The 20,233-nt window shown below is 32.6% G+C and overlaps 2 protein-coding genes across 2 annotated transcripts; both read left to right on the top strand.

Moving 5' to 3' along the window:
• Positions 1-631: 631 nt before the first annotated feature.
• On the top strand, positions 632-2,820 carry LOC123882465 (putative pectinesterase 10). Its single transcript, XM_045931324.1, has 5 exons — positions 632-828; positions 1,277-1,460; positions 1,525-1,713; positions 1,875-2,119; positions 2,658-2,820. Exons 1-5 carry the CDS (start codon positions 632-634, stop codon positions 2,818-2,820), a joined length of 978 nt encoding a protein of 325 aa, XP_045787280.1.
• A 4,198-nt stretch (positions 2,821-7,018) lies between these two features.
• Positions 7,019-14,802, top strand: LOC123921405. Its single transcript, XM_045973923.1, has 7 exons — positions 7,019-7,755; positions 8,784-9,162; positions 9,760-11,147; positions 11,405-11,518; positions 12,292-12,446; positions 13,196-13,284; positions 14,287-14,802. Exons 1-6 carry the CDS (start codon positions 7,360-7,362, stop codon positions 13,242-13,244), a joined length of 2,481 nt encoding a protein of 826 aa, XP_045829879.1. The 5' UTR covers positions 7,019-7,359; the 3' UTR covers positions 13,245-13,284; positions 14,287-14,802.
• Positions 14,803-20,233: the final 5,431 nt, after the last annotated feature.

Raw genomic sequence — 20,233 nt, 5'->3', positions numbered from 1 at the left:
TTAGCAAAGGAATGTTCACATTCAAATAAAAAAATACTCCTACATCCTAAAAACCATACATGAAACACATGGATTTTTTCTTAGTTAAATTTCGAGCTTTGATCTCTTATTCGCTGGAAAGCATTTTTTATCTTTTTTTGGAGTGACACAATTGGAATTTTTTTTCCTTAAAGAATAATTCATTCTTTTTTTTTCTTTTCTATTTTACTTCTTGTTTTGATTAGCCTTCTAACCAAAAGACACACATTGATTTTTCATATCTCTTTTTCTGATGATAAATCAAAATTGATTGATCAGAGATGATTTTGGTCAAGAGGTGATAAATTAATGTTCATGTGTTAGAAAACCAGTTGATTAACCTTTTTAAGTATTTGGCCCAAGATATATTCTTTAAGTATAATTAGGAAAATCGGATTAAAAGTAATATTAAAATTAGGAAAATTATCATACATACATTAAGAGGATTTAATATTTGACAAAAAAATAAATATCAGTTTTGATTTGTTAGTTAACAACCATCAAGGGAAGATAGAATGAAGAAGAGGTGCTCAATTTGTTTTTAGTGTATTTATACTTGAAGGCATGCATGATATCTTTGTCTCAAAATATGAAGTTGCTTCCAACACCAATAATGTTCAATTTAGTATTGTTTATTAGTTGTTTTTATTTTGGTAGAGCCATAGATTGTGGAGGGAAGAAAATTGTAAATACCATCACTGTTGACCAACATAAAAAAGGAGCATTCCATACTATTCAAGCTGCCATTGATTCTATAAAGAAACCAAATGATCGATGGGTTATGATTAATATAGGTCCTGGCACATACAAGTAAGTTTTATATTTTTAATATAAGAACATATACAAAGCAATTTGAAATGTTAAATGTTAATTAGTTTATAGTATTAAATAAATGGCTTAAATATCACATTTGTTTCATGTATGTACACGTTTTTTTGGTTTTAGTCCATGTATCACTTGTTTTTTTTTTTTAAAATGTTCCTGAATGTGCAAATCTTACTGATTTTCGTCCCTTTTGTTTGCGTTTGTAGCTAATTAAACACAGTCATTTTTTAACTGGAGGGATGAAAATCAATAAGATTTGCACATTCAGAGATATTTTTTTTATTAAAAAAAAATGATACAGGAACTAAAACCTAAAAAGTGCGTACATACAGGAACAAATGTGATATTTAAGCTAAAATTTATTATGTTTTCACCCTCATACTCGTAGAAAATTATAACAAACAACCTCTTATATACTTGGAAAATTGGGTAGGGAACAAATTTTTACAGATATTAGAATGTCGTGCATTATTTTAAAAGGATCAAGTAGACATAACACAATTATTACTCACAACAAATCATTTCACGATGGTGGCCAAACCATGAGTGCTACATTTCATTCTTCTCCACCTAATGTAATTTTGAGTGGCATTAAATTTCAGGTACGTAAAAGAAGTGTTAGAAATAGTCTCTTTTCAATGTATTTTATAACTCTTCAATTATTTGTGTGTACAATTGTAGAACACATTTGGATATAATGGACCAGCAGTAGCAGCTTCTATACATGGTGATAAGACTGCAATTTTTGATTGTAGTTTCATTGGTTATCAAGATACTTTGCTTTCAGCAAAGGGGCGCCAATACTTTAAAAATTGTTATATTCAAGGCGAAGTTGACTTCATTTGTGGTGATGGTCAATCTTATTTTGAGGTAATACTTTGTTTTTTCATCACCAACATTATATTATGGACAAAGAGTTAATAATAAAAATAAGACATTATAAAGTCAAGTTATTATGATTAAGCTCACACCTCATGTTTTAATCTATTATCACTAAGCATTTATTTTTTATGGATTTTGACTTGTTGTAGAATTGTGTGATGAATGCCACTCAAGGAAAATCTAGACCTTCAGGTTTTGTGACAGCACAACGTAGGGATAACCCAAATGATCCAAGTGGATTTGTTTTTAGAGGAGGGTCAATTGTTGGAAATGGCAAGGTGAAACTTGGAAGACCTTGGAGACCTTACGCAAGAGTTATATTTTGGGGAACATATTTTTCTTCAGTGATTTCCCCTCGAGGATGGGATGTTTGGAATTCAAAGATAGCCCAAGTGTAAGTTTTTTGTTTTGTTTTTTGTTACATGATAGAAAAGACAAAAAGTAATGAATGAGGAGTGCCTTCCAACTTCCAAAATGCGGACACGGGTAGTGCATGCCTGTTGTCAGTATGTGCTGTGAGGTGTTAGGTTAAGTCCCTCAATGAGGGCAACCCTCATGTTTAGTTGTCAACGTTTAATATGTAGATTTTGCAAAAATAGTAATTAAAATCAATGATATGTTAATTATTAAAAACAAAAAATAGTAATTATTATTTCCCCTGCTGTAATGTTAATTGATAAACTCTTTTGTATTGGCTAATACCTTGAACATTAAAAACAAAAAATGCTTTCCAATTTTTTAGTAGACAACACCTATTTTAGTCATATATTTGAGTTCATTTTAGATGTCACCAATTTCCCGTTTCTTTCCTTAGTTTTTTGTTGTTGTTGACAACTTGACATTGTTAGATTGATGATTTAATTATTCATTTGTCAACATTCCAATTCTTCTAATGTAACATTTTCTATTAATTTGTAAACAAATTTATGCAGGAAAGAGACCACATTTGCAGAAATTAATTGTAGAGGACCGGGGGCCAATACTAAGAGACGTGTCAAGTGGGAGAAGAAACCAAAAGACTTAAATTTAAATAAATATACTTTGTCATCTTTCATAAATAATGATAGATGGCTTGACAATTTACCATCTATATAATTGTAAAATAAATAAATATATACTTCTGAATTTATAATAAATGATTTTTCAGTTGTTTTGTTTTGTACACACATTTATTATTTAAAATGAAAATGTACATTGGTGTGATAGAATATAAGTTAATTGTCGTAGTTTTATATTCTTAAGATAAAAATGTTCAATGTGATATTTGATTAAGTTATAAGACTATTCCACGTTAAATGATTGAGTTTTTTATGTTAATTCTTCTCATGAACTTAAGTTCTAAAAATTTGTATTTTCATTGAGAGTTAGATCATGCAAAGAGTTATTTATTGATTAATTAAAATGTTCCACTAGATACTAATAGGTGAGTGAAACTACTAAAAAGAAGAGAAAAAAAGTCACCATGTGCGTCAACTCTTATCAATTGTAAAAATGTTAAAGTCTCATATCGATACGGATTGAACCTAACTACACTTCAAAATCATGATATTCAAAAGGAAGATTTGTTCAATCTTATATAAGATCTCGCAACAAATTCATGACTTTTCTCAGATGGTGTTCATCATAGTTGTGTTTCCAAATGTACAAATTCGCACAACATGTTGAGGTCATCATACTATACAATATCTGAATGAATTATGAGTTGAACAATAAAATTAGGTCTTGTCTTCATAAGAAATGTGCTTATGAATATTAGATATTAAATGGTCTTAATTTCACTTCAAAATAAATTGCATAACTCAAGATATCGTTATAGCAAAGATAAGCAATTTTTTATAGATAAAAAAGAACTCATAATCTAGCAATATCCCAATTAAAATTGCAATTTTTTCATAGAAAGATGCCACTAAAATTAATTGCAATATTTGATGATACCGTGAAATGGAGTTTCACTAGATTGCATTGATACATTAGACCTTAATCAATCACATAAGTGACTTTTGACACTACATATTCACCGAAAACCATCAAGCATTGGGGCCATTGACCTTTTCACTTATATGTCCCTCAACTTCAATTTTTCCGACTAATGTGGGATTTAACTCACATTTCCTGATGTAGGAGGATTTCTTCAGTATTTTATTATTTTAGTTAGATTTAGTTTTATTATATTTTAGGTAGATTTCTTATTTTTATATTTCACCTAGATTAGTTATTTTTATATTTTAGGTAGATTTGTTATTTTTATTTAGCTAGGTTTGTTATTTTTATTTTTACAATCTTTTAGAAGATTTGTTATTTTTATTTTTCACTACTATTTAAGGTAAACTATTGTAGCCTTGAAAGAAACCTTTTGATTCAATAAAATTTCAGAGAATTTTCTCAAATTTGGTGGATTCCAAATTACTCTTTCGGTGGACTCCGAAACCCTATTTTGACAAGTTTGTGTTTGCGGCTTGTCTTTATCCATTAGGTTTAGCGTTTTGCTTTTCCTTCACGCTTCCGTACTGCGTCAGTTGGTATCAGAGCAGGTTTCTCCTGTTCTTTTCTAACGTGATCAGATGGGAGATCAACCGGTGACGAAAACAGAGTTTGATGGTGCCATAGCGGGTTTAACCGGGGCCATCACCGCTCTGACAACACAGATGACGACGTTATCCAACAACGTTAACAACAACAGAATCAATCCGAATAGGGGAGGAGAACGAATTCCGGTTATTAGGGTTCGTAATAACAACCAAACTATTGTTACCTACATAAAATCAGAACATACGCGTGGTGAATCTGATTTGGAATACTATGAGCGTAGATACTACAAAAGGTTGAAGGATGATTACTACACGTTTAAAATCTCTGATTCGACATATCGTTGTCCGTTTTGTTGCAACAAAGATTACTCCTTGTCCGACCTTTTGAGACATGCTTACAGAATGTCAGGTAACTTGCGTAAGACGATTAAAGATATTGCTAAACATTCTGTTTTGATAACGTATATTAATTGGTATGTTAAGGTTAAATTCGATGAAGCATGGAGCCTCATCAATAATTCCAACAACAACAATCATGCCAACAATTTTCAACTACGTCACATAGCTAATGAAACCCTAGATGATAACCAACCATCTCATCCCGAGAAACTTGACGATTCTGCTGATAAATCCAAACCGAAAGAAACTGAAGTAGTTGTTGAACCAGATGTTTCAGTTGAAGGTGAAGAATCCAAAGATGAAAATAAAGAGGCCGATGAAGTCGAGCAAGTTCACGATGTTATTAGAGATTCCCAACACGATGAAGTCGTGGATTTTGAAATCGATAACACCAAATCAGCTATGGTTTCAAACGTCATCAATCCCAATGTGCAATCTGCTCCTTTAATCTGTGTCCAAACAGAGGCGACGCCAGTCACAGATTGCATAGTACCAGCGTCTAAATATCACAATGAATCAATGGTTGCGTTTGAAAGGATCATGGATGCAGCAACCGAGATTCAAATAAGTGAGAATGAGCCACTTGAAGTTGATACTTGGAGTTCTCAAACTTCCCTCATTCAGCACCATTATTATTACCTAATTAGTGAACTTGATGTTAGTGACACTAACTCATACATGTTAACTAAGGTGGGTCAAACATCCTTCTGTGATAAATTTCCAACTTTGTATGCCATCTTTGAGGAATGGGACCCCGGTGGTAATTTGGATGTGTTGGCACAAGACGGGTCCTCTCACTTCACTCAATGGGATCCAGGAGGGTGGTCTCTTGTTCATTGGAGGAATCAACTTGCAAGGGAAGCTCCTTATCAAGATGAGAACTCGGGGTCGAGTTCTTTTGAGGTAGAGGAGACTGATGTAGGAGGATTTCTTCAGTATTTTATTATTTTAGTTAGATTTAGTTTTATTATATTTTAGGTAGATTTCTTATTTTTATATTTCACCTAGATTAGTTATTTTTATATTTTAGGTAGATTTGTTATTTTTATTTAGCTAGGTTTGTTATTTTTATTTTTACAATCTTTTAGAAGATTTGTTATTTTTATTTTTCACTACTATTTAAGGTAAACTATTGTAGCCTTGAAAGAAACCTTTTGATTCAATAAAATTTCAGAGAATTTTCTCAAATTTGGTGGATTCCAAATTACTCTTTCGGTGGACTCCGAAACCCTATTTTGACAAGTTTGTGTTTGCGGCTTGTCTTTATCCATTAGGTTTAGCGTTTTGCTTTTCCTTCACGCTTCCGTACTGCGTCATTTCCCATCATGTGTGAGTCTCACCGCTCCTCGTCCAAGATATATCACCACTCAGTTATTGCTCCCCACTAGGTTATGATACCACTGAGAGGAAGATTTTCAATTTTGAGAGGAAGATTTTCAATTTTCCTGTGCAAACATTGTAGTTGATAGGGTTTGCAACATTATTCATTGTAAAATTGCAATTGTGTGAAAGTTCAAGAGGTTGCAAGTTCCCCTCATAAAAATTGCAGAATTTGTGATAAATTAATATTATGAATTGATTCTGTTAATTTTATTTATTAGTTTAAAGATTCTGTTACTTTTTGTTTATTGTGTGGAGATTTTTTTTTTGTTTTCCCGACATTTGGTTGATGATGACTCGAGTCCTTGATTTTGATGTTTTTTTTAAGCAAAAGTTACGGGGATATAGATATATTTTTATACAGAGAATATTCTAATTCTTTTTTTTTCATGGCTATATAGCTCTATTTGGAAGTCCCTCCTAAAGACTTGAAGAACATTCTCTATTAGATCTTGTGTTGTGAGTCTGCTGCAAATACATGAACATCATGATAATGGTTGTATATAAATTATAAAATGTGTGTATCATACTAAAATTTAGGTTTGATTCGCCACCATCGGTTTATAAAAACCGTATGCAGATAGGTTTACCAGCGAATCCAATAAAATATGAAAAATAACTTAGAAATATTTGAAGAATAACTTAGATAGGTTTACCATCGATTTATTTGAAGAATAACTTAGAAATATTTTAAACAAAATTTTGACTCATGAACAAAAATATTTACTAATTTGCGAAGTAATAAAATATGAAAATAATTGTTTCAATTAAAAATTGAACTCAAATTATTTCATAGAAGAACTCATTAACGACTTAAATCCAATGTCTTGATTATATTAATTTTCTTTTTTTACTAAATTACCAAAATAAAAATAACTATTAAAACAAATACATTATTTTCTCTCATAAAAAATAAAAAAATAAAATCTTATCTCAAAATATAAATAAAAATAATAAAATCGTAACTTAGCCTAAGTAGTATAAACACGTGACAAGCCAGCCATCTCTCTAGCGCTTGCACACGTTCGCTCTGTTTCACTAACCCAACCCGAAACCAAATCTCATCCCAATTCCAAATACCTAAAAATACAATTCAATTTACCCCCAAATCTTCATCTCTCCCAAAACTCAAAACTTTTTCAATAATCACTTACCCGCCAAAAAAACACTTAACATCTCACTTTTCGCTTCTTACATCTCTTACTTATATATATAAATTAAATTTAATTTAATTACCGCTTTCAATTTCTCTTCTTCTTTCTTCCTCTTCCCTCCTTTTCCCTCTTTCTCTCTCTCTCCTCTCCCTCTCTCTCTGGGTTTCTCTCCGATGGAACCGACGACGGATCCGCCACCGGAGATTGAGAACGGAGGAAGAGAGGAACAACAACGGTGCAACAAGAAAGCGAAGGTTGATGTAATTGAGAATTCGGAATCGGTGGAATTGAAACGAGTGGCGGAGATTGTTTTGGTTTTATCAACGATGGCGACGATGCGTGGCGGAAAGAAACCGAGTGATGCCGAGGTTGAGCTTATGAGAGAGGCGAGGAATAAGCTTGCGGTTTTGTGTCAAGGGATTGCTCCGAAGGATATTGTTGCTGGTGAAGCTATTGGTTCTGTTATTCAGGATCTTGGTTTGAATGTTAAGGTTGAGGACCAAAGGTTAGGGTTTCGGTCCACACCTAAGATGTCTATTGCTGAACGGTACTCCTTTGCGAAAACAAAGGTATTCATTCTCTCAATTTTTATTTTAGTTAATTAGATTCCAACTTTTGTAACTCTATAATTCTTTGAGTTATTGATTATGTAGTATTAGAAAGAAATTTGTATAATTGAATTTGAATGCATCGTATTTGTATGTGGTTGTTGTTTTGAATAATTGCTTAGTGTGAAAGTGAAACCTTGTTGCAATTGATGCATATGTCACATTATATATGCACTTGTTTGGTTCATTGTCAACTTTGTTAATCTCGCGTTCCAATGTCAATTTGACCACAATAATATGTTTAAGCAAGGTTTTAAATAGCGGTTGTGTTAAGGTTTTCATGATTTCAGCTGTTATGGATGCTGAATTACAGATTGCTTTGGTCGCGGTGTTGAGTTTATCCAAACACATGCTTTTATCTTGATTGTTGAGTTTATAAAATGTGGATAAGAGTGTTGAATCCTTTGCTGCTTCTTTCGCAATTATTTGTAGCATTTTGTTTTACGGGGGTTGGGGGTATTTGGGAGGATAATTTAAGTTCTACTTTAATTGCTTGCATTACATCAAGTATTGGGTTATTTTTGGAAGTAGATTTTACACAGTTACTTCGTTGATGCAGTAACTATTTATGACTGTTTGATCAGAAATAAATGGCCGAGATTAAATTCTATATAAAATGAACCAAATTAATTCAATAAATCAGAGCCATCCGATCTATTTTGTGCGGCTGAAATCATTTACTGCGTGTAACTGCGTCAAGCAGTTACAACAGGCGATTCAAATCCGTTATTTTTCTCATTTAATTTCCTTTTACCACTCATTTTAATCATAAATTACCTTATTGGGTAGGCACTTCACGGAGTTTATTGGAAAGATGATGAGCTCTGCTAGTGTCAAAAGCTTTTTACTTTTGTTTTGTACATAAGTAGGAGCATTTGTTTGTGGTTTATAGCATGTCTGTATTGTTAATGAGGAAGCTCTGGAAAGTGTTTTGACGAGTTCGTTTCACATTTGTTTTCTATTTCTTTTGCTATCTTTCTTATTTCTAGATGGAGGAATCAAAGAAATTCTCTGCACCTTCTACAACATATACATCTCAGCCCTTGCAAACAAACACCAGTGGAATGGTTGACAATCGTGTGCCGACAAATGCTGTTCGAATGTTCGTGCCTGATAAATCAAACCACACGACAATATCATCCACAGTTTCCATGGTGTCTATTCCTCCCCATCTTTCTGCAGGATCTTCTGCAGCATTGCAGTATCAATCAACCAGCAATGAAGTTAGACCGCCCATGGTTTCTGGTGCAATACCTAACAATCACATGGGAAGAAATCCATCTTCTGTAGCATTGCCTAGAGTTGAAAACCCACAGTTTAAAGTTACTGGAGGAATGAGTGGGGCTCCTTATGTGCTTCAGGTCCAAGGTAATTTCAACAAAGCTTCTGACCAATCCCAAATTCCAAGGGGTGAAAGATTTACATTTACTATTGATGATTTAGCTAATAGTGCAATATCAATATGTTCTCATGTATGATGATTTGAACATGTGGTGCGGACTTGTACTTTGTTTTGCTGTGATTCTATTTTTTTCTAAACTAAATATAATAAAATGCTTACATATGGGGAGTTTCTTCTATATATAAGACACTGAATGCAGTGATGCATGAAGAAACCTGGAAGTTCATTTGATTACTGTATATCTAGTTCCTTTTGAGGTGGATATAGTCTCCAAGTTTATTTGATTGTTTTTCTACAGTCTGAAACTGAATGATTGACCCTCTTCTTCAGTTGTCTCTTCTCCCCCATTTTTTATTATTTGTAGGTAAATACTATGGAAATTCAAAAAGTATGAGTTTTAACTTTTCAGTTTTCACGTGGATTTCTGCTTTTTAGTTTAGCTTTCATAATTTGTAATACTTGTAGTCTATTGTATATTTTTAATAGTGTGCATATGATTTGTATCTTATGACATTTCAGTCGTATAAATGGTAACTGATTTTGAGAAGTTTTCTAAACTGTAGCAAACTCACTGGCAAACCAATCATCGGTGAATGCTCCTACATGGTCAATACAGACTCAACCTGTGTCATTAGCTAGAAATGTATCAGAAAACAAGGTGCCACCTGCTCATAACTCTGTCGTCAAGGTTGAGGGAACTGCTGGTGCAACCATATCAAGGGCAGGTCCACAAGTAACAACAGCCCAGAGCGTTAGACCATTTATTACTCACATGGGACCTGGAAATTTGTCTAGCATGCACCAGTCATTACAGGGTGGGAATATGGTTCAACCTCCTACGATTCCTAGTCACTCTGATATTGCAAAGGTTGTCCAGAAATTGTTACTACCGAAGGTTCCTGACCATCCCACATGGACTCCCCCATCAAGGGATTATATGAGTAAGACTTTCACATGTCAGACGTGTGAGCTCACTGTCAACGAGGTTGATACCGTTCTTATGTGTGATGCTTGTGAAAAGGGATTTCACTTGAAGTGCCTGCAGCCAGCAGTCATTAGGGGAATTCATAATAGAGTTGATTGGCACTGCATGAGGTGCTTGAGTTTAAGTGGGGGAAAGCCTTTGCCTCCAAAATATGGCCGTGTGATGAGATCCTCAATTACATCACCAAGTTTTCCCTCTAATACAGTGGGTATTCAACCATCTTCAGAGAAGAAAGCAGAGAACTTAGATTCAAAGGTCAGCCCACAGACATTTACAATAAATGGAAACTCTGTTCCAACTGTTTCCAGTGCCAATCACAATACTGAGCTGTCATTTGACTCAAATACCCCAGATACGAGAGATATACAAGGTTCCAACATTTCATCTAGCATTGAAACCATTGATGAGAAGCCTGATCCAAACATATGTATGAAATCTGCTGCTTGTAGGGCTTCCACTGGCTTGCAGGGTGAAAGTTATGTTGAACAAATAGATTCAAAGGCTTTGACCTGTAAAGATACTTCAGAATCTGAAACTCTTCCTAAATTATCTGAGCCGGCTAAATGTGAAAATTTGCATCCATCACGAGATTCTCAAGTTGAGATGACAGTGTCACACGACAGTGCTGAAATATCATCAGATAGACACGTTAGCAGTAGTTTGACGATTAGTGATAAAAAAGAATCTCATGGAGGAGAAAATATAACTTCTGATATCAACCACGGTGACCTAGATGTTGCACAACCAAATTCTGTCGGAGGTTCTGGAACTAATACTGAAGGTATTCAGCACTCTGCTTTATCTTCAGATAGCTCACATGCTGTAGAATGGATTGGTGATGTTGTACAACTTGTAGACGAGAAAAAGTATTATCAATCTTGCTGCATTGATGGAGTAACATATAGGCTGCAGGGTCATGCTTTTTTCACATCCAACCATGGCAAATTAACCCCTTCTAAACTTCAGGCAAGCAAATTATCACGCATTCTTTTGTAATCTAGCAGTTGGTTATATCATACTTTTATAAATTCACCTATGAAATTGTGAAGGGCATATGAATATAAAACACCCATGCTTCCTGTTTAGGTGCACCTTACAGTTTCTATTGTGATTTAATTAATTGATTAATTAATTAATAATTGGTTTGTACCCTTGTGCAAAATTGTGTCATTATAAAATTTATAGAACTTTAACAAAAAGACTTATTCCTATTTAATTTTCAGTCTATGTGGGAAGATTCCAAAACTGGGGTGAAGTGGGTTAAGGCAACAAAGTGCTACTTCCCTGATGATTTGCCGGGGAATATCAGTCATCCTTGTATATCTGAAGTCAATGAGGTAACTTTTTTTTTTCCTTATACATCTTCATATAAAATTGTGCGTCTCTTTCTTCTTAAAGGGATACCGATTCATTCTTGCAAATGCGAAAAATGTCATTGGTATCTTAGCAGTCAGTTTTTCCCTAAAGTTACATCGATTTTGGTCATACACAGTCACACATTTGTACTCTATAAACAACTATGCAAATAGTCTGTTTTTTTTTTTGGTATATAACTCTGATGCCATCGGGAGAGATTATAGAACAAATTGAATCCCTATTATTTTTTGTACAACTATTTCTCTATAAATTTTTATGACTGAGAGTTATTCTCTCAAGGGAATTCAATAACAAATTCCAGTTGCGTTCAGAGCTCACATCTGTTGGGCTTGATGAAACCCTAGTGTCCCAAACCAGAAACCCTACCACCAAGGTCAGGACGTCAGCACTAGTCCCAAATCATATGATGATATATTCATTTCCTTATTTCTTCCATGTAAGTAATCTTAGGGTATAGTTTTGACGAAATTAGAAGAGATTATTGTAAGATTTAATCCCTATAATCAAGGGATTAATATTATAATTGTACAACTTTATATCTATAAATTCATATGGCTGAGAAGTTATCTCAAAAGCAATTTCAGTAACAATTCGAGTGTAACCTCTACAGTAGTTTGGTTGGTGTTCCAATCTAATGATAGTGCCACTGCTACACGTTTTAGTTTAGTTACTATTTTAGAACCATATGTTGCTTGATATTTTCTTATAGATGTCTTCTTTTTCTTTGTTGAAGGTTTATGAATCTAATAGTGATAGAATAGAAATGGCTAGCTCTATCCGAGGCCCCTGTGTAGTCCTTCCATACGATAAATTTAAACAAGAAAATGACAGAAGATGTCAATTTGGAATTGAGGCAAGTGCTAGTGTACAGCCTATTTTCCTTTGCAGGTTTGTTTCTTTATCCATTGTTTCTTGAACAGTTTTTATTTTATTTTGTTTTATATTTGCCTGTTTCATCCGCTTTGCACATTTTTTCATATACTGAATGCAGACATCAAGTAGAAAGATGGTTACATTTATTACATGTGTGTAATATGAGATTATAGCAATTAGCCAATTACTTGTTACAGAGGGGAGTGGTAAAATACAAATAGAGAAAATTTTGGGACTGAGACATGGAATGATTGCGTTAACCTTGTTTATGTAGTCTTTTTCTGTTACTCACTATCACTATATTAGAAGAAAATTAATGCGGAGACACCCTTTTCACTTCCTTTTGGGCCAATCCAAAACTTACGATTATGAAAATATATAATATATAATTATTTATGAGTCGTAATTTTTTAATTATTAGGGATTACTTTATTATATCCATTAATCAAATCTGTTAGGTGGCGCGTAGTCTATATAATCATATTAGGAGGAATGCTAGGAGTACTCTCTTTCCAACACTCACCCACTCTAACACTCATTCTCTTATTGGCTTAAATTAATGTTGGTCTCACATTTTGGAAATGAGTCCCAGATAAATTGGTGAGACCCACATGGATTTCACCCAATGAGTGTTTCTAATACTCTTCTCATATTAGTGCTTCTAGTCTTTTAAGATATTCATTAATATTTCAGTATTTTTCCACAGCTATGTTGTTTGTTCTTGTTTTGGGAGGGTTCTTAAGGTGATTTGACTTGTTTTGCAGGTGGTTTTATGATGAAATCAAAAAGTCATTTCAACCTGTTATCAGTTGATCAGTCTCAGATTGTGATTCCTACACATTGCAGTTTTGTGGTGAGTATTTGACCCCTGGCATCTATTAATTTTTAACTGAGACTTGGGCACTAGAGCCCCTGTAAACTCGTAAAATTGCCCTGTATATCCATTGCAGTTTACCCATTAAAAATTGATATTAAAGATTTACAATTTTGAAACATAAAATATACAAAACATAGAAATATAATGAACCGAGCAACATAAAATTAATTGGAAGTTTGGGATGATGGTTAGAACATGTAACCAAATAAAATGGGGTGGTTTCACACAGAAATTAGTCTACTGATCTAATGGGATAATAATATGCAAACAGAATTAACCTTTCAAGTTTTCGCGTGTGAGTGAGATAACAAATATGGTATCCGATAACACCACCAAAGGAACAAAAGAACCCCAACCAGAAAAAACTAGCACTACTGCTATGTGCATTTTTTGAAACCAAAAGCACAACATAGAAACAGTGAGATCGGGGCCACGATCGTAGAATTGAACAGCGAATTCAAGCATGGAACAGACTTAGAGCAGACTACAGAGTGAAAGCAATAAACTTGAGCTCACTTTATTCATTTACTACAAGTATTTCTTCACATATTAAGTTGTGAACCACTTTTTCTTTATATATTTTATCCTTTTTCCATCTTTCCCTGATTAATGATAGGCCTAAACATGTTCTTAATCTCCCAAAACAAAACAAAGCAATTATTGCTTTGGTTCCTTCAATAATTTATTGCTTGGTATCTCTTTTTTTGAAAATGGTCACAGTTGATCTTCTAGTCAGAAAAGGTCCAAAAGCTGACCGCAAAGAGTTGATTGTAGTCATTTATTCAGAAAAGAACTAAAAGCCGTCAACAATTAACAAAAATTATCCTATTTTGTGGGTCTAAAGTAATATTTAAGCTTTAATGTTAACATAAGATATGGTAGTGAGCCAAATAAATTAAAGCATGCATACTGTGAGTTATATATAAACCATGGACTAGTCAGTTTTTGAATATCTTGTTACCTACTGTGTGGATGCAGGTATTTGGATGGTTTCGAACTTTTTTTTGGTCTTGTATGGGTAATTTAACACATGATTCATGAGCGACCCATTTCAAGGCGCATAGCAGCAGAACTGACTTGTGCAAAAATGCAGCTGAGGAGCGCGAATTGCATTTGATGTTATATATTTAGCTTTAGCTGTGACCGCTTAGTTTAGTTTTAAGCTATATTAGTGCTGTTATCATAGATATTCATTTTGTATAATTCTTTTTTGGTGTAGGTAGGCTCTTTAGGCCCGCTGATCACAATTTTATCTTTAAAATTAGATTATCGTTGCAGTCCTCTTAGTTTGCTGGAATTGTATAATAGTATTTCGTTTGTACAAAAGCTACTTCTAGAAAAGCATATCCATGAAAATTTTGGTGATCATTGAACACCTATTCAATGTAATGCTTTTTCTCTAGGACCTGGTAATGTATGAAATTTTATTGAATTCTGCTTGCTGAGCTCTTGGCTCATGAGCTATTTGAATAACCATCAAGAAAATTATTACTATATGCTATTTTCCTGAAGAAGAGAATGCATTATGATCAAGGAAGTCACTTTTCTCACATTATATGATCAAGGAAATTACTGTTTTGGTTTAATTTTACAAATAATGATGTATCTGAAGATGCGTTAGTATAATATTGTCTTATCCAAATTCTTTAACTTTACAAATAAGAAAAGTGATAATCAAGAAAACCAGTTTTACTATGTTGTCTTATCCAAACTACTTCATCGTTGTTTTTTTTCTTCCCTGATCCTTTTATCATAAATCCACATGGCCCATAATATGTAGTAGCAAGGTTGTCAGAACCGGACCGGTCATCGAACCGGCGAGCTCACCGGTTCAAGGTTCAATTGGTCGGACCGGGTTCAATCGGGGTCGAACTGTTTTTAATTAAATATATATTTTAATTAATATATAAATAAATATATATGAATAATTGCTCAATATTTCATAATTTTACACATTAAAAAGATAAAATATCACAAGTCAAAGAAAATAAAATTTATAATTCAAACCAAAATGAAAAATAGATGAAAAACAAAAATCTTTCCTATTCCTACGACGTCGTTGTTTTGTTTCATATTTTTTTTTTAAAAAAATAAAATTAAAACGACGTCGTTTTGTCCTTTTTTTTTCTAAAAAAAAAATCTGCAAAACTGTTTGAACCGCCCGACCGGTTCGCTGGTCCGACCCGGTCCGACCACGGTTCACGGGTTTTTTTGCCGGTCGGTTTCCTATCCGTTTTTTGCTCAAAACCGAACCGTTTTCATGACCGGTTCACGGTCCGACCGGCCGGTTCGGTCCGGTTTTGATAACCTTGTGTAGTAGTGAATTGAATAAGCTAGACAAGTTTATAGCGTTAGAAAAGTAACTGCATCTCGATACTTATATAAATTGATTTCTTGAGGAATGCATTAATTAGCAGAAAATTTCAACTTCTAAATTTCATGCACGTATCATTCCCTATATCATTGAATTTGAGGTCTGAAGAAATCTTGTACAGGTTGCTTCAATTTGAAATCAACTTCTTGATTATATGAACTCCTACATATTTAATTTTTTTTTTTTTTGCATAAGTTAGATATTCTTTGTGCGCAACTGCAAAGACCAATTTTTCGAGCATTGTGTGACCTAAATGAGCGGCAAATTCTTCCTAAGAGTTTTAACGTTGTTGCATACTCAAATCAGAGATCGAACTTAGGATTTTAGTTAAATTAGAACAGATTTGTATCATTTTATTATCTTCAGTATTTAATCGATTAGTAGTAACATTCGGCTTTTGACCAAACAATATCATTGATTTGATCCATAAAATTAATGATTTTAGCCGTTGTACCAAATGACTATTTAATGTGATCATAAAAAATTAATGATCCATAAAGAAATAAATATTGGTTTTTTCTAATTAACCCTCACATAAATGGAGGGTAAGTGCCCTATGCTGACATGACACCAATTAAATTCAGCCATATGTGTCAAAGTCAAACACAAATAATTTTTTACCAAAAATAATTTTGACTACTTTAATTTTCATATAATTATATTTTAGGTAACTACTTTTTACTAATAATATTTTAGCTTACACATATTCTTATCCTTTACTAAAAAAAATACTTTTTGAAAATATTATTCATTTTTTCTTATGGATTCATCTTTTCTTTTTTCGTAAGATCAAAATTTTTTGCCGGCGCTTCGCTTGTCGCCGCTGCTTCACTTGTCGTCGTCGCTGCTTCACTTGTGATCCTTGAAGATCGCCGCTTCCTTAGGCTCCAGAATCACTTCTCCATCATCGGTATCTTCACAATTGTCTTTCAGAATTTTGTTTCGGCTACGTTTGTTCCAGAATCGGTTCATCTAGATAACATTGATTTTATTTTTTATTCTCTTATATGTTTTAATCACTATTTGTCAATTTAACAATTCAAATAGCAATTACAAATCCCTCAAGAAATTAAATCGAAGCGATGACGACAAGTGAAGCGGCGGCGACAAGCGAAACACCGACGAAAAAATTTGATCTTAAGAAAAGATGAATACGTAAGAAAAGATGAATAAGATTTGTGAAAAATATTTTTTAGTCAATGATAAGAATATGTGTAACCTAAAATATAATTAATGAAAATTAGTAACCTAAAGTATAATTATTTGAAAATTAAAGTAGTCAAAATTATATTTTGGTAAAAAAATATTTATGTTTGACTTGGACACATATATGGCTGAATTTGATTGGTCATGTCAGCATAGGGCATATACCCTCAATTTATGTGAGGGTAGAGAAGTAATCACCAATAAATATTTACCAAACAAAAACAAATTAAAGGAAAGAAAAAATCAGACAAATCAGAATAAAATCAGTAATAATTCTCTTTAATTTCGTTGCCCCTAAGCTTGATCCTATAAATAGTGTGACATAATATCGAAAAAAATAAAAAATAAATAAATAGTGTGACATTGAACAATCTCCTCTTGCACAAACACTCTCAAATATAAAATGGCTACTATTTTCAAGCTTCTCTCCCTCACTATCTTCCTTGGCCTCATTTTCCAAGGTATAATCATATATACCTTTATTTTCTTTTTGCTAACTTTAGGTTCCACTTAATTAATTTGTGTGTAATATTTAATTAATTCATGGTTTATATTGCAGCATATGGACAACCTTGTTCTTTGAACAACATTGTTGTTAAGCAAACACCAAGCAAAGAAATCACGATGTGGTTTGTTAATGTAAGCAACAATTGTAGTTGTACTCAATCACAAGTGAAGTTCAATTGCACTGAATTTACAAATTATACTCCATCTGTTGATCCAGCAATTTTAAATAAAGATTGTCTTCTCATCCAAGGACGACCATTGCATTATTCTGAATCTGTTAACTTCTCATATGCTTTACCAGAACAGTTCACATTTCAAACAATTTCTTCTGAAATTGCATGTTCTTAAATAGAATGGATTATTAGTACAATTTTGTCAAAAAAAAAAAAAAATAGTACTACAAAGAATATTATGGATTGATACGAAATGAAATGAAACTTTTGTACTTTTTGACAAGAAAATGTTATGAAACTCTCTCACTCTCCCCCCCCCCCCCCCCCCCTCTCTCTCTCTCTCTCTATCTCATTTTTTTTTTAATAATTATTTTTCTTTTTAAATATTCTAATTTCAATAATACATTTTTAATATTAATATTAATATCAAAGGGTTTATTATTTATTTATAAGTTCTAACCTAACTTATTATATTCATGAAAGAATTTTAATTAAAGATGCATGACAGGTTTAACTTATTATATTTCCCGTAATCATATTTTAATTAGTAGAAATATTGTATTATATATGCGGTGGCTGAAGTTCGAATCCTATATTTTTTATTTATTCATTTAAGAGGTGAATTTATAACCACTAAACTACTTGGAAAAAAATGGTTTAACTTATCAATATATATGCAGTTCACACATCAAACAGTACTATATTGAGACATGAATGATTCAACTATCATACATCCACATTTATTAAAAAGTTAAAATTTATAAATTAAAAAAATTAATTATATAACTTTATATATTATTTAGAAACAACTGTAATTTAGGGAGTTCAATCAGAGAGAATAAAGTCAAAACGATGAGGCGCCACAAAAATATAGAGGCATCATCGATTAGGAGACATGCATTACTCGCGGGTATAGCTAAATAACAAAACCATGGCCTCTTTTTAGGCCATGACATGCACTCTACGGTTTATTTTCTCAAAAGTTTAATACAAATATAACTACCCTGATTTGATAATTCTGGGAACATTGTTCCTTTCTAGAGTTACGGATCAAATATTTTAGTTTGGTGTCTTTTAAAATTTGTTACTCTATTTTTCTTTGCGACTTGTGAGATCATCTCCAATAACAATACCGATTTTAATAAGAATAGACATCTATTAGGTACTACCATTAAAGCCAAAACTAAATTGGTACTATTGACAAGAGGTGCTCAAATAAGCGCACTCTCTTCGCAGTTCGACACGTTTAAATATTAAAAAAATTGTAATATGGTGATATAAAGTTATTGATAGATAATATAGTAAGTTCCGTTTAGTAAGTTTTTTTTAGGTGTTGGATTGAAAAAATTGAGTACTTATTAAACTTTAAAATGATCCTAGAAATGTTTTTTTTGGAACAAAGTTCCTACAAATATTAAAGCACAAAACATCAAGCATAACAAACACATTTCTATTCCAAACTTTTATCATAAATTAAAGTATGAGGGCTTCATCCAAATGACTCAAACAAAAGTCAAAATATGAACCATGCAGCGGGGTCACACAAGAAAAACTACAGATAGAACCCATTGGACAAATTTAAAGTATATATGAAAAAGTAATTTAACATATTTTGACCATGCCACCATACTTCAATTCTCTTTTAATGGCTAAAAGTCTATTGTGTTGAATGACCATATTTAGCAACAAAGGTTACTCCAGACCAATACCATCATAGCATTTTTGGTTCCGCCAAGAAAAACGTGTTGTATTGATTATTGATCCACTAATCAAATGTCAAGACATTTAGTTGAAGGTTCGTGTTAATATGTGCGACAAATATAGAAAATTGGCATATAATAAGATGGAAAATTGGCATATTGAATGTCCAAATTTATAATACTTTCACATTTGTTTTGTTCACATGTGTTCTTAGAAAACGCACACGTTAACATATTCTTTAGTGGAATTCCTTATGGTTTTTTTTTATTTTTTTTTATTTTGTACTCTCTTGTAATTTTATAGTCTTCCTTAGCACGCCTTGTGCTGAGGAGATTACTCTCTATATATGTATATCTCATTTTACCTTGTTCAAAAAAAAATTTATCGGATCACCAATACAAATTAGATACATAAGTAAATTTATAAGTTTCTTATCAATTTACCTATGGAGAAAAAAATGCATATGCTTTTATAAAAGTAAATTTAATGTATAATTAAAATGTACCATAGAATAATTGCATAAAAAAAAAATACCATCCAATAAAATGAAATATTTTCATGTAAACAATATGCTAAAAAACAGGAGACTGAATAACTTTTGTTGTATCCTGTTTGATTTGAAACTGGTTATGGAACTGGACAAATTAGGTAGCAAGGGACATGACAAAAATACGAAAATACTAATTTTATTTTCGAATATAAAAATATTATCGCTCTATATCTCTCTGGTACAGTTTTGTCCTGTCCTGTATTATCTTGTTATATTATGTATTATTCTGTTCAGTCATTGCTGTTTTACGAATCAAACTCATGGAATTTTCAGATTTGCAATGAAATATTTTTTATAAGCAATGATAATTTAATGCATATGTTTGTTTTTGTTCAGATTTGCAGGTTTATTTCGATCTCAATTCAGTGCAGATTTAATGTTGCAGATCTGGATACATGATTATTCCGAACATTT

The sequence above is a fragment of the Trifolium pratense genome, linkage group LG4 (assembly GCF_020283565.1).
Source record: "Trifolium pratense cultivar HEN17-A07 linkage group LG4, ARS_RC_1.1, whole genome shotgun sequence".
NCBI lineage: Eukaryota > Viridiplantae > Streptophyta > Magnoliopsida > Fabales > Fabaceae > Trifolium > Trifolium pratense.
This window is presented reverse-complemented; position numbering and strand designations above follow the sequence as displayed.